The 13457-nt window shown below is 37.6% G+C and overlaps 1 protein-coding gene across 13 annotated transcripts in view; it reads right to left on the bottom strand.

Annotated features, from left to right (window-relative positions):
- PPHLN1 (periphilin 1) overlaps positions 1 to 13457 on the bottom strand; it is a 167900-nt gene that overhangs the window by 91609 nt on the left and 62834 nt on the right. For all 13 annotated transcript variants that reach the window (XM_005680154.3, XM_018047912.1, XM_005680150.3 and 10 more), the window contains one exon: positions 6828 to 7039. In XM_005680154.3, coding sequence (XP_005680211.1) covers positions 6828 to 7039 — 212 coding nt within the window. The remainder of the gene's footprint in view (positions 1 to 6827; positions 7040 to 13457) is intronic.

The following is a 13457-nucleotide window of genomic DNA, read 5'->3' on the forward strand; positions in this document are numbered from 1 at the left end:
CAATATAGAAATCAAAATCCCAGTTAATATGTTAGTGAGTGAAAGAATAAATGGTGAGGAAGAAAATGAACAAGAATTTCAAATACTGGTTCCACAGACTATAAAGTTCTTCCCATGCAGGTGAAATAAAAGCCAAAGAAGCAGCTCAGTGTTCCAACAAACACCTAAAAGTCTGTAAGAATTTAACAATATTCACTGTCTCTTTGAATATAGTAGCTATAAATTTGATATGATCTTTCAGAAACATACTTTCTTGCTCATGTGTTCTGATGAAACCAGTGATAAACTTAACCAGACTCATCCAATCAAGCACTATTAATTATTGATAACCCATATAGGGACAAAATACTTTGCTAAGGAAAAAATTTTTTAAGTATCGCTGGAGAGATAATAAAGTTAGGGCTGTATCTTGCAAACTATTAAATGCTTTGTACAGTGCCTGATATAAGAGTAAAATTAGATACTTCTGAAAGTCTTATCAATAAAAAATAAACAAGAGCACTGGTAGTACATTCATCTCTCCTTTGATACCTGAAGCTTTAAAACAGAAATTAAGATATGAACAAATGAAGATGTGATGACTACAAAGGTGCTAAGGAAATCATTTTTCTGAATCATGGATGAAGATGTGCAAATTTGGGGCTCTCGGTTAAGGAAGAACATGATTTCTCAGCGATCTACTTGTTTATTCAAGAAATTATGAAACAAGGAATTCCCTGGCAGTTCAGTGATTAGGACTCTGTGCTTCCACTACAAGGGGCATAGGTGTGATCCTTGGTTAGGATCCTGCATGCCACGTGGCATGGCCAAGAAAAGGCCATGAAACAGAAAAACGGAGGAGACACAAGAAAAATGATCCTTGTGGTAAAGACACCAAAAAGCTACAGAAAAAACAACCAAACCACCACAAGGGTAGAAAAAGCTCTATACCACTACTGCTTCCCCAAAATAACCAACTTTTGGAGGTAAGAGATCCAACCAGTTAAAATTAAGACATATTAACTATGAACACATTGAAGTGAATTTCCAAAAAGTATGGAAGTGTGCTACTGGTAGAACATACAAGCCCTAAAACAGGGATGCTATATATGTCTACACACATGAAAATGCCATTATTTGACTACTGTTTCAGAACCTCCATCATTCAGGTAGGTGCCAGGAAAGCTATAGCTGACCTCCTAGGATTCACCCAGAAAACTCAGAGCCAAAGCTCTCTTGTGATTAAACCACAGGTTCTCAGACAAAAAGAATATACTGTGGAATCTAATTCAATAGCACATTTACAGCTTGGATCAGTTAAAGAGTCCAAGATTAAATTCCATGTGAAACAGCTCATCCCAATAATGCTTTTCTACTTTCATCCTCCCAGCAACTTCTGCCCACTCTTCAGGTATCACCTAAAATGTCTATTCCCATGGAATGACCTGTCTCCTTCTCTAGATATAAACTCAGAGGGCGAGGACTGGATCTATCTTGCTTGGCAAATCTTTTATGTAAAATATATTCTTGTTGAATGATTTAATGAGTTATGTTCAGTTGCCAAGTTGGGTCCGACTTTTGTGACCCTATGGACTGCAGCACGCCAGGCTCCTCTGTCCTCCACTATCTCTGAGTTTACTCAAATTCATGTCCACTGAATCAGTGATGCTATCCAACCATCTCATCCTCTGCTGCTCCCTTCTCTGTTTGCCTTCAATTATTTCCAGCATCAGGATATTTTCCAATAAGCCAGCTCTTCACATCAGGTGGCCAAAATATTTATGAGTACTGAGCACAAATAAAGTAACTTTCAAGCTAAGAAACACTATTATATTCAGCATATAAGAAAATAGGTTCCTACTGTGTAATAAACATGATCTGATGTAAAGCCTACTTCCACGTTCCCATTATTACTCTACACCTGCACAGAAAAGCCTTCTTTCTAAAGGCAGAATTAAATCTCTAAATTTCATTGGAATTTCAGCTATTATCCAAAAATTCGCATAGACTTCCAAATTCGTTCACAGCAAAAAGTCTTAAGATGTGTCTTCTTTCTCGTTAAACTGAAGTTTAATAATAGAGCCTAATTTCCAAAGATACTCTTCTCAAAATAGTGTTTTTAATTTCTGTACATTTTCAGTTATCATGGAAGATGTGCTTTCAAAATTAAACAACGATTAACACTGTCTTTCTTTAAAATATCTTCCATTCTTAATAATGGCTGCTGATTTCAAGAAAATAAGCGGAGACAAGACCCAAAGTCGGAGCTATATAAAATCAGATACAGACCAACGAAAGCAATAAACCTGTCAATCTTCCACAGTAATGACACCTAAAAAATTCAACCAAAATGGCATATGGTGGTGGTGGTTTAGTCGCTAACTCGTGTTCGACTCTTGCGACCCCATAGTCTGTAGCCCACTAGGCTCCTCTGTCCATGGGATTTTACAGGCAAGAATACTGGAGTGGGTTGCCATTTCCTTCTCCAAGGGATCTTCCTGACCTAGGAATCAAACCTGGGTCTCCTGCATTGCAGGCCAGATGATTTACCAACTGAGCTATGAGGGAAGCCCCAAAGTGTCACATAGCCTGATTCTGTGTGATGGTAAAGGCGGATTCTTTACCATCTGAGCCATAAGGGAAGTCCAAAAATACTGGAGTGGGTAGCCTATCCCTTCTCCAGGGGATCTTCCTGACCCGGGAATCAAACTGGGGTCTCTTGCATTGCAGGTGGATTCTTTACCAACTGAGCTATGAGGGAAGCCTGATTTATATATATGAGCATCACTGGTAAATTTGACATTAACCTGCAGCAAATGTTTAGAACAAATTACAAAAAGTTTGTAAGTACATACAGGATCATCCCTAGGAATCACAACAGATTTTACACAACAAAGCAAAGCAATCTTTATGTTATTGTTTCCAAAGAGGAAATGCTTTGTGATTCTCAAGTGGAAAAGAAAAAAATATGGGGGATCACAAATGGTTGAGTAATAGCAAATCATTTAGATACATGGTCCACAGAGGGACGTGCCTAGAGGTTTCTATATTAGGAATTATGCTACTCAAATTAATCACTAATGATTAATACAAAACATAAAGTATACTTCATTTATGGATAAAACAAAACTGCGTTTATCTGCTGTTGTACATATAGTCACTAAAGAGATTTTAAGACCTTTATGGAAGAGAATTGTAAGCCAAAGTTAATTAAATGAAAAACAGCATTCCTAGATTATTTTTATGTATTAACCACAAACAAACAACTGTACCTGAAAAAAGTATAAGCTGCAGGGTTTTTCTTTTTCTTCATATTAATATAATATATGTGAAAACGGCCTAGATTGCAGTTGCCTACAGTTTCAATAAAGGCCGGTAACACAATATGGTTGACAAAAGTTCACTTCTGGCATCACAACTTAAAAGGAATAGAAAGAAAATTAGGAAAGTAAAAGGTATGAAAACCATGTCAAATAAAAGGAAGCACTGAAGGAAGTAAATATATTTAAATCTGGAGAAAAAAAATCAAAGAGATTATGATGGTACTTTTCAAATCTGCAAAAGATTCCAACATAAATAGAAATATCTTTATGGCTCTAAGAAAAATAACTAGTATTAAGTAGCTGTTACAAGAAAAGGTTTTAATTTTTTTTTAATGAGTTATATAAAAACAGAAAGGCTGGCCTGTGATGTAGAAAACTTCATGGGAAGTACTTTAACAAAAAGTCTCCCATACCGATATGGGAGACTCTGGTGTTATTATTAACACTATTATCCTAAACAGAAGGTAAGTAGCAAGAGTATAAGACAGGAAAACAATGGGATTCAGCAGAGACAGGGGAAAGAAAAAGGAAATAAATATCTAAGAGAGAGCTGACAAATAGGGAATGTGTGGTTATATTACTCAGAATAAAAATAAACTTCAAGTAAAAATATAAATGGTATATATAACAACAATTTTAACTATAACAGTATAATAACAAGGGAAAAGGAAATGAGGCTAACCAGGACAACCTATGCTGTTAACATGTAAATATGAATGATAATAAGGAAAAAAAATATTATCATATATCATAGTCACAGCTATGATCAGGTTAGTCCACTTAAGTTATGGGCAGAAAATTCTTAAATATGAACACAAGATGCAGACAGTTTGATTTATGAAGATAATCAGCCTATGGTAGTATAAAGTTCCATAGGATTTAACTCAAAACACTATGAAAAAATTTAATTAACATGTATGGACATGTGTGCACAAAACAGGAAATAAACAACTGAGATGAAAAAGTAACAACCATTGTGACTTATAATTAAGCACATAAGAGATATAGTAAATGAACAGAAGAATTATGAATAAATAGTCATAAAATGATTGCCATGGACAAACTATCAATGATCATTAAAATGAGTAAAATTTCTCTACAAAGTATGAAAAGAAGCAAAACATTATATGTTAAAAAATTAACAAAATGAGAGCATACGGAATAAGAAGTTATTTTTACCTGTTACAGAAACATTTAAAACCTTTGTCAAAATTTCAATTTCCATTGGAAAACTAAATTAACCCGCTACTGGTAAATTAGCCCAGTTTAAGTGACTGATAATTGAAGGACCACATTTCTCAGCCCTTTTTTAAATTTTTTGAATAAATGTAAGGTACAACCAATATTTGGGAGATGTATATTTAAAGCAAAAACCAGTACCACAAATATGTAAAATAACAATTACTTTTTCCACTTATTGTTTAAAGTAAGACTTTGTTAACTTTTTGGAAGATTATCTCATGTAACTCTTCTTAACACTATTTAATAAAAGGAGTAAAGAAAAACACTGTAACAGTTCAGCCCCAATAGCTGAGGAATCAACCAAAGCAATCTGTAAAGAGAACTTTCCCAGGGAAATAACTTTTTTTCTTGACTGAAGAACTTCACTTTCAAAGTTAAATGACTTAAGAAAATAAACATGAAGGCATTAACAAAGTTGTATACTCTCTTTCATTCAATTCACACCAGATTTTAGTCTCCCAATTTTCTGTTATCTTTCCATCATTGCAAGATATTAAACCTATTAGGCCTGTAAGGATGGGGAAAGCATATTAGAGACACACAGACTGGAGCATCACATTGTGGCTCCATATTGCATCTCAAGATTTCAGAGTTTTGGCCACTACCTACCAGACCAAATGCAGATTGAAGATACTGCCCTAGAAATCTGTTTTAGAGGAAAAATGGAAAAAACAGGCTAATTCACCAATAATTTAAATAACTTAACAGCTTCACTACAAGATCTAAGGAAGGATCTCCAGCTTCCACTTTACTAGTTTTGTTTAAAAGGCTTCAAATCTGTTTCTAAAGACACTGTCTTCCTCTTAACCAAATTACTAATAGATCTGGATTTAAGTCATACACATCTAAAAACGTATATCCCTAGAAGGTATCTTACATCTCTGCGTGAGAGCATACATTAGACTTAGAGGCTGTTTATCTCCTTGAAGGGTAAGGGGAGAGGAAGGAAGTGAAGGAAAGGAGAAGTTACCAAACTTTTAACACTGAACTCCACAGTAAAACTTTCAATTACCTGGAACTAGTCCAAGAATATTTTAAGCAATCAGGCATGTGTTGAGTCACTATAGTTGTTTTAAAACCTTCAAATGGGATTCTTACCTTCCGCAAGGCCATTCATACACATATATCCAAAATATGTTTTTTGGAAGCCCCACTCTACCTAGCTCTGGAAATAGCAGACAAGTGATAAACGTTTGTTAAATACAGGAATCCAGCAACAGCTACAATGGAGATAATCTAATGATCTTAAGCAAAGATTGTTAAACTAAAAATCTTATTATTTGAAAAAAAATGTTAAAAGGAAGGAAAAGAAAGAATAAATTTCTGATTTCTGTATGTTGGCTTATAATTCCTTCTACCTAGAAGATACTTCTCCAGTTGTACAAGTCTGAAATAAAAGATGAGTCCAAATGTCATTTCCTCCATGGCATGTTCTTCCATCCCCAGAGGGAGACTCTCTTACTTAGACCTGCTTATGTCATGTTAACTCATTTGCAAAGTATCAAGTCTTACATCAACGTTATACTTCACATGTCACATTTATATACTGATAAACTTGCTATTAGTTGTGGGAAAATACATATACATTCTAACTCCTTGGTGACAGGGACACTGTTCTAACATAACACTCTGGATATAGAAGGCATGAGGAACTGTTTTGTGAATGAGCACAACTGCAGGTGGTCAAGTCCAGAATGATAAAACAGGAACATTTTACCTAGGAAAGTTGCTTCATTTATTTATTCCAACCAATACTGAGCAACTGGGCCAGGGTGGCATGCACTGAACGCCATGCATGTCTGGGTACTTCAAGTTAAAAAAAAAAAAACTGGGACGTTGGCAAAGAATGAATTGAAGGTAGGTTTTAGCTCTAAATTCTGTAAGGCTATACCTTATATTCAGGGGAACCACTAATATTTTTCATGAAAAATATAAATGATTTCCCCTACTGACAGAGGTTAAAGGAGGTTGGATCAACCCAGGAACTAGCAGAACATATAGGAGCATGTGACTCACCAACATGATTACAAACACACCTCCTCTACACCGATGCTTCACTGAAGAAGTGAAAGATCATGCGGACTGCAACGTGAAACGGTTCCAAGACACGTTATGACATTCGTTATACTATTCTACTTTTCTGTAAGTTTGAAAACTTTCAAATAAAGAGTTAAAAATAATATATATATATCTAATAACACATACAATGCTATCTGACTGTGTATACTCTGACTGCTGGAGACTACAAAAAAAACAAAAAGGAGAACTCTTAAAAATACATACTTCTATGTTGAGGCTGATGGAAAGAATAAGTTTTGCTTCTTTCTGGAGAGTAACTTCTACTGCTGACACTGGAGCCAGATCTGCTGTGTGGAGAATCCTTTCGGCCTACAGGTGATTCTCTGAAAATAGGAGTGTCTCTTTTATGAGGTGACCGGTCTCTCACATAATGGGAGGAGTAGAAATTTTTTCTTCTAAAGCTGTCTCTCATGTCCCTTTGAAGTAAAAATAAATAAGTTAATTGCATTTTGTATTCTCTATACATAAGAACAAATAGCAAAAGATCTGGTCATACACTTTATGTTGTAATTTTTGTTCCCTTTTTCTACAATCACCTACCTTCTGAAATCAATCAATAAAATGAAGCTTTATCAGTAACATATTTAGAATGCAGCATTTTTTTAGTTTGGTTAACCATGTGGTTATGTGCAAAAGTTACTTATTTTAAGCAAGCACAAAAATTTATACATGTGAAAAACATAGTCATATAGTTTCTACTTCTGTTTGCTACTAACAACACACCACACAGCTACTACTCCATCAAAGACTGCTAGAAAATGCCAAAGATTTCCCCAGTGAGACAGTTCTTGGCCTATTATCCTCATCTAAGCATAGCATTCAACACTTCAACTGGTGCAATTCCCCACTACCCTGCCCCATGGTAATCTGGCAGCGTTTACAGACACTTTTGTTGTTACAATTGGAGAGGAGGGAATGCAACTGGTACCAAGATGCTACCAAAATGCTACGATGCCCAGAACAGCTCCCACACATACAGAATAAAAAATGATGCAATCCAAAGTGTTAACAATGCCAAGGTTGAGAAACCATGGTATATACTTATTAAATCCTTGCTCTCTGAATTTATAACAGTGTTGCCTGTCTCTAAATAGCAACTTTTTGTATCACCTTTACTTATACAAGTTAAATTGCCTTATTAAGCAATATCATCAACTCAAAGCAGAAAGCAAGGCCAACTAATAAAGATTTATAAAGCAAAACTATCATTAAAACATCAAAGCAAATGAAAGTTAATAAAACTATTGAGACACAAGTTTCTATTAAAAAAAACACTTGGAGTCAAACAGGTTTTAACTGAAGATTTAGCAAATATACCTCCATACTGAAATTAAAGAACATTACACTCTAGACAGAAGAATGATAAAAAGATGTGCCAATTGCCATGAAATTTCAAATGCTCAGAAAATAATTTCAGCATACTGACTGGTAGTCCTTAATCTGTAACCAGATTGTTGTCATTAACTATTAATACCCAAACTATATTGTCTTTGCAGATATAATGAAGCTCCTCTGTGCAAAAGTAGAAAATAGTTAAAACTCATTACAATAAATGAACTCAGACAAAATATTAATACTGAAATAAGCCACTAAAACTATAGGAGTCATAGCAAAATCACTGAGAGCTGAAGTAAGTAGCTATATTATGTATTATACAGATTTTAGGAACTACCAGGGGCTGAGGACCCAAAGGTGAACCACATACATGTAGCCCCTGCCATGACGGAACTCTCAGGCTAGTGGGAGAGGCTGATACTAAATGTACAGACGAAATGTGCAGCCAATAGTGTGTGCTGGGAGACCAATTAGGAGCATTCTTAGTCCAGGCAAGAGGCAGTGGTGATTTAGATACGGTGGAAGCAGGGGAAGCATCACAAATTCAACATGCACAAGACAGAAGTTTTGTAGACTCAGTGGGACAAGGTAAATGTTTGACTTTTGTGTGTGAGATGGTGGATGCCAAGATGATATCATATTCTGGCACAGTGGATTACTGAAATGAGAAAGCAGACCTGAGAAATAGGTACAGAGTAGGAGAGCCACATTTAGATTCAATCATGCTATCTTTCAGATGCTCGTGTTAACAGGCTGATAAACAACTACAGATACTGGTGACAAGACCGGAAGAGGTTTCTGGTTATAATTATAAATTTGTCTGTAAATAGGCAGCATTTAAAGCCTCTGGTATAGGTGAAATCAAAGGATAAAAGGCAGAAGGCCTAGAATCCAAGACTAGAAAACTACCACACTGAGAAGAATGGGAGAGTGAGAGGCCACAAGAACATGAGGGACAGGAGAGCGAGTGAGCAGGGAAGGAAAGGGAAGAGTGCTCCAAGCAGGAGGATAAAGGTTTCCCACAGTGAAAGCCAATGAGCTCCTCCTGACAACTCACTCAGGAAATGGAGAACAACAAGGCCACATTCAGAGGAAAGGCAGCCTGTTTTCTCTGGAGGGAAAGGGAAGATGAAACGCTGACTTATAGTTTCCTAATCCTGACACCAGATGGCAGTAAAATCACAACAGCACAATTCAGAGCCATCAGTGGCTTAGGGTGGCTAAAGACACATGGGGCAAGTACATGCCAGATTTTAAAATCTCAGAGCAGAATAACATCTCTCCCCTCCTTCACACCAACCTCTCCTACTGACCATTAGATTAAACAAAAACATCATAGTAGGCATCATCTACCATAAGTATATGGTACTACTTTACCCAAATCATTTATTCACATGCATATTTATACATATTTTCTCATATCTATATATCTATGTCCTAATATATAAAAGGCACTATGGAAAATTATTCTAGCTCTAAAGAAGCTCAGTATCTAACTGTGGGGATGGGGAGAAAATGTTTCAGAATGTTGTACAATCATTCAGAAGAGAAGTATATATTAATAGATGAAAAACTGACCAAGAAGTCTTTATGAAAAGTTAAAATATAGATCAACAATGTCTAAGAGAAACATAATAGGCCACAAATGATGTAGTAAGAGTTCAAAAGTAAAGAGAAACAGGTGATTTTAGCAATATTTTACTTAACCCAATATACTCAAAATATTATCAACATGTAATCAATATTCTAAAATTTAGTGAGATATTTTATATTCTTTTTCATCTTACATCTTGAAAATCAAGTGTGTATTTTATATTTACACAATATCTCAGTCTGAACTGGCCACATTTGAAGTTCTCAACAGGCACATTTAGCTAGTGGCTCCCATACTAAACAGCACAAATTTAGATGTTTGGGAAAAGCAATCCAAGTTTCAAGAAAAAGCAGAGAAGGATTAAAGGATATGCAAACAAGAACAGTGAAAAGTTTAATAGGCTATAACTGAAAAACAAGGGAAGAAACTTTCAAAAAGAGAAAAGATAGTTAGTATCAAATACTGCAGAAACTGGAAAAGATCTTCGAATTTAAAACCTAAGAGTCACATGACCAGTGAGTGGGCTGACCAGTGAAACTCTGGAAACCAAATCAGACTATAAGAAACTATATCTACTAAAGGGATTAAACTATCACTTTTCTTCCAAAAAAAAAGTTTGGCAGAAGGAAGAAGGAAGAGAAATTGGGACAATGCTCTGAGAAAAGGGGCTTATCTGGATATATTTGGAAAGTGAAAGTCGCTCAGTCGTGTCTGACTCTTTGCGACTCCATGGACTATACAGTCCATGGAATTCTCCAGGCCAGAAATACTGGAGCGGGTAGCCTTTCCCTTCAGGGGATCTTCCCAACCCAGGGATCAAACCCAGGTCTCCCGCATTGCAGGTGTATTCTTTTCCAGCTGAGTCACAGGGGAAGCCCGAGAATACTAGAGAGGGTAGCCTATTCCTTCTCCAGCGGATCTTCCCGACCCAGGAATCGAACTGGGGTCTCCTGCATTGCAGGTGGATTCTTTACCAACTGAGCTCTGAGGGAATCCTGGATATATTTGGAAGCTGAAGGGAAAATGCTAATTTCTTATAGAAGGAGAAATGGATAATCCAAGACCATTTTAGGTAACTGATAAAGAAGGAGCCAAAAATCACCAGGAAAAAATGGGACAAGGGAACTAAGTAGAAGAGAACAGCATAAGGGAAAGAAGAGAGAACACGAAAGGACACAGAGGAAAATTTTCATTTCAAGAGAAAGCATGAGAAATCTGTCTTCAGAACTTCTTTACCTCAGTAACATACTTCTGTTGTTTATGCCACAAAGGTGAAAGTCACTCGGTAGTGTTCGATTCTTTGCGACCCCATGGACTTCACAATCCATGGAATTCTCCAGGCCAGAATACTGGAGTGGGTAGCCTTTCCCTTCTCCAAGGGATCTTCCCAACCCAGGGATCAAACGCACATCTCCCACATTGCAGGTGGATTCTTTACCAGCTAAGCCACCAGGGAAGCCAGAGAATACTGGAGTGGGTAGCCTATCCCTTCTCCAGTGGATCTTCCTGACCCAAGAATTGGACTAGGGTTTCCTGCACTGCAGGTGGACTCTATCAACTGAGCTATCAGAGAAGCCCTAACGTATTTCTAGAAGTCATCAATACAAAGTAAAGAAAGTAAGGACATGAACAGATGCTTAAGGCAGAGTGGAAATTATTTGTCCTTTGGGGAAAAGTATTAATTTGAGCAGTGTTTCTCAAAGTGCAGGTCCCCAGACATGCACTGCAACCTTGAGAAGGTGACAGAAGTGCAAATTCAGGGCATCAAACCACCTACTGAGTCAGAATCTCTGGAAGTGAGACCAAGCATTCAGGGCTTTAACAAGGCCCTCCAGATGATTCTGAGGCACACAAAACTTTGAGAAGGACTGAACTAGACAACCTCACTGACATGTCAGAGTTGTTTACATACAACTATGGTATCTCTAAGTCAAGGAAGCATTACTACGAACAAACCTAGTGGTGTGATGGAATTCCAGTTGAGCTATTTAAAATCCTAAATGATGAAACTGTTAAACTGCTGCACTCAGTGTCAACAAATCTGGAAAACTCAGCAATGGCCACAGGACTGGAAAAGATAGTTTCATTTCAATCCCAAAGAAGGGCAATGCCAAAGAATGCTCAATCTACTGTACAACTGCATGCATTTCACATGCTAGCAAGGTTATGCTCAAAATCCTTCAGTCTAGACTTCAGCAGTATGTGAACCGAGAATGCCAGATGTACAAGCTGGGTTAAGAAAAGGCAGAGTAACCAGAGATCAAACTGCCACCATTCACTGGATCATGGAGAACACAAAGGAATTCCAGAAAAACATCTACATCTACTTCTGCTTCACTGACTAAGCTAAGGCCTATGACCGTGTGGATCACAAAATGGTGGGAAATTCTTGGAAAGAGATGGGAGTACCAGACAACCTTACTTGTCTCCTGAGAAACTTGTACGCAGCTCAAGAAGTAACAGTTAGACTGGGACGTGGAAAAAAGGACAGGTTCAAAATTGGGCAAGGAGTACAACAAGGCTGTATATTGTCATCCTGATTATTTACCTTCTATGCAGAGTACATGACATGAAATGCCAAGCTGGATGAATCATTAGCTGGGATCAAGACTGCTGGGAGAAATATCAACAACCTCAGATATGCAGATGATACCATTCTAATGGCAGAAAATGAAGAGGAACTCAAGAGCCTCTTGATGAGGGTGAAAAGGAGAGTGAAAAAGCTGGCCTGAAACTCAACATTAAAAGAAAGAAGATCATGGCATCCCATGAAGAAGATCATGGTCCCATTACTTCATGGCAAACAGATGGGGAAAAACTGGAAGCAGTGACAGAATTTATTTTCCTGGGCTCCAAAATCACAGCAGATGGTGACTGCAACCACGAATTAAAGGACATCAGCTCCTTGGAAGGGAAGTTATGACAAACCTGGACAGCATATTAAAAAGCAGAGGTATCAGTTTGTCAACCAAGGTCCATATAGTCAAATCTATGATTTTTCCAGTAGTCATGTATATGCACGAGAGTTGAACCATAAAGAAGGCTGAAAACTGAAGAACTGATGTTTTCAAATTGTGGTGCTGAAGAAGACTCTTGAGAGTCTGCTGAACTACAAGGAGATCAAACCAGACAATCCTAAAGGGAATCAACCCTGAATATTCATTGGAAGGACTATTGCTGAAGGTGAAGTTCTAATACTTTGGCCACCTGATGCAAAGAGCCGACTCATCGGAAAAGACCCTGATGCTCGGAAAGATTGAAGGCAGAAGGGGGCGGCACATGAAATGGTTAGACGGCATCACCGAGTCAATTAACATGAATTTGAGCAAAGTCTGGGAGACAGCAAAGGACAGGGGAGCCGGGCGTGCTGCAGTCCATGGGTCTGCAAAGAGTCAGACACAACTTAGTGACTGAACAACAATAACAAGTCAAAAACAGTAACTCAGAGCTCATGACAGAGGCAGAACATTTTTCATTGATGATGATTCTAGGGTTTTGACCATGCCAGTGGACAGCTAAACAGAAGAGTTGAAAAACACAAGACTGATGTTAGTTAAAAGTATCACCAAATCAAAACAGAGAGGGATGGAGAAGACTGTGTGCCAGAAACTATAATAATCCAGAAACAAGGAATCTGTTGTTGTTTAGTCACTAAGTTGAGTCCAGCTGTTTTACGACCCCGTGGACTGTAGCCCACCAGGCCCCTCCCTCGGTCCATGGGATTTCCGAAGCAAGAATACTGGAGTGGGTTGCCATTTCCTTCTCCAGGGGATCGTCCCAACCTAAGGATTGAACCCATGTCTCCTGCATTGGCAGGCAGATTCTTTACCACTGAGCCACCAGGGAAGCCATGGGGTCCTGAAAATTCATCAGAGAGTACAGAGACAAGGACAGGTGGTATAAAT

Source organism: Capra hircus, chromosome 5, assembly GCF_001704415.2.
Source record: "Capra hircus breed San Clemente chromosome 5, ASM170441v1, whole genome shotgun sequence".
Taxonomy (NCBI): domain Eukaryota; kingdom Metazoa; phylum Chordata; class Mammalia; order Artiodactyla; family Bovidae; genus Capra; species Capra hircus.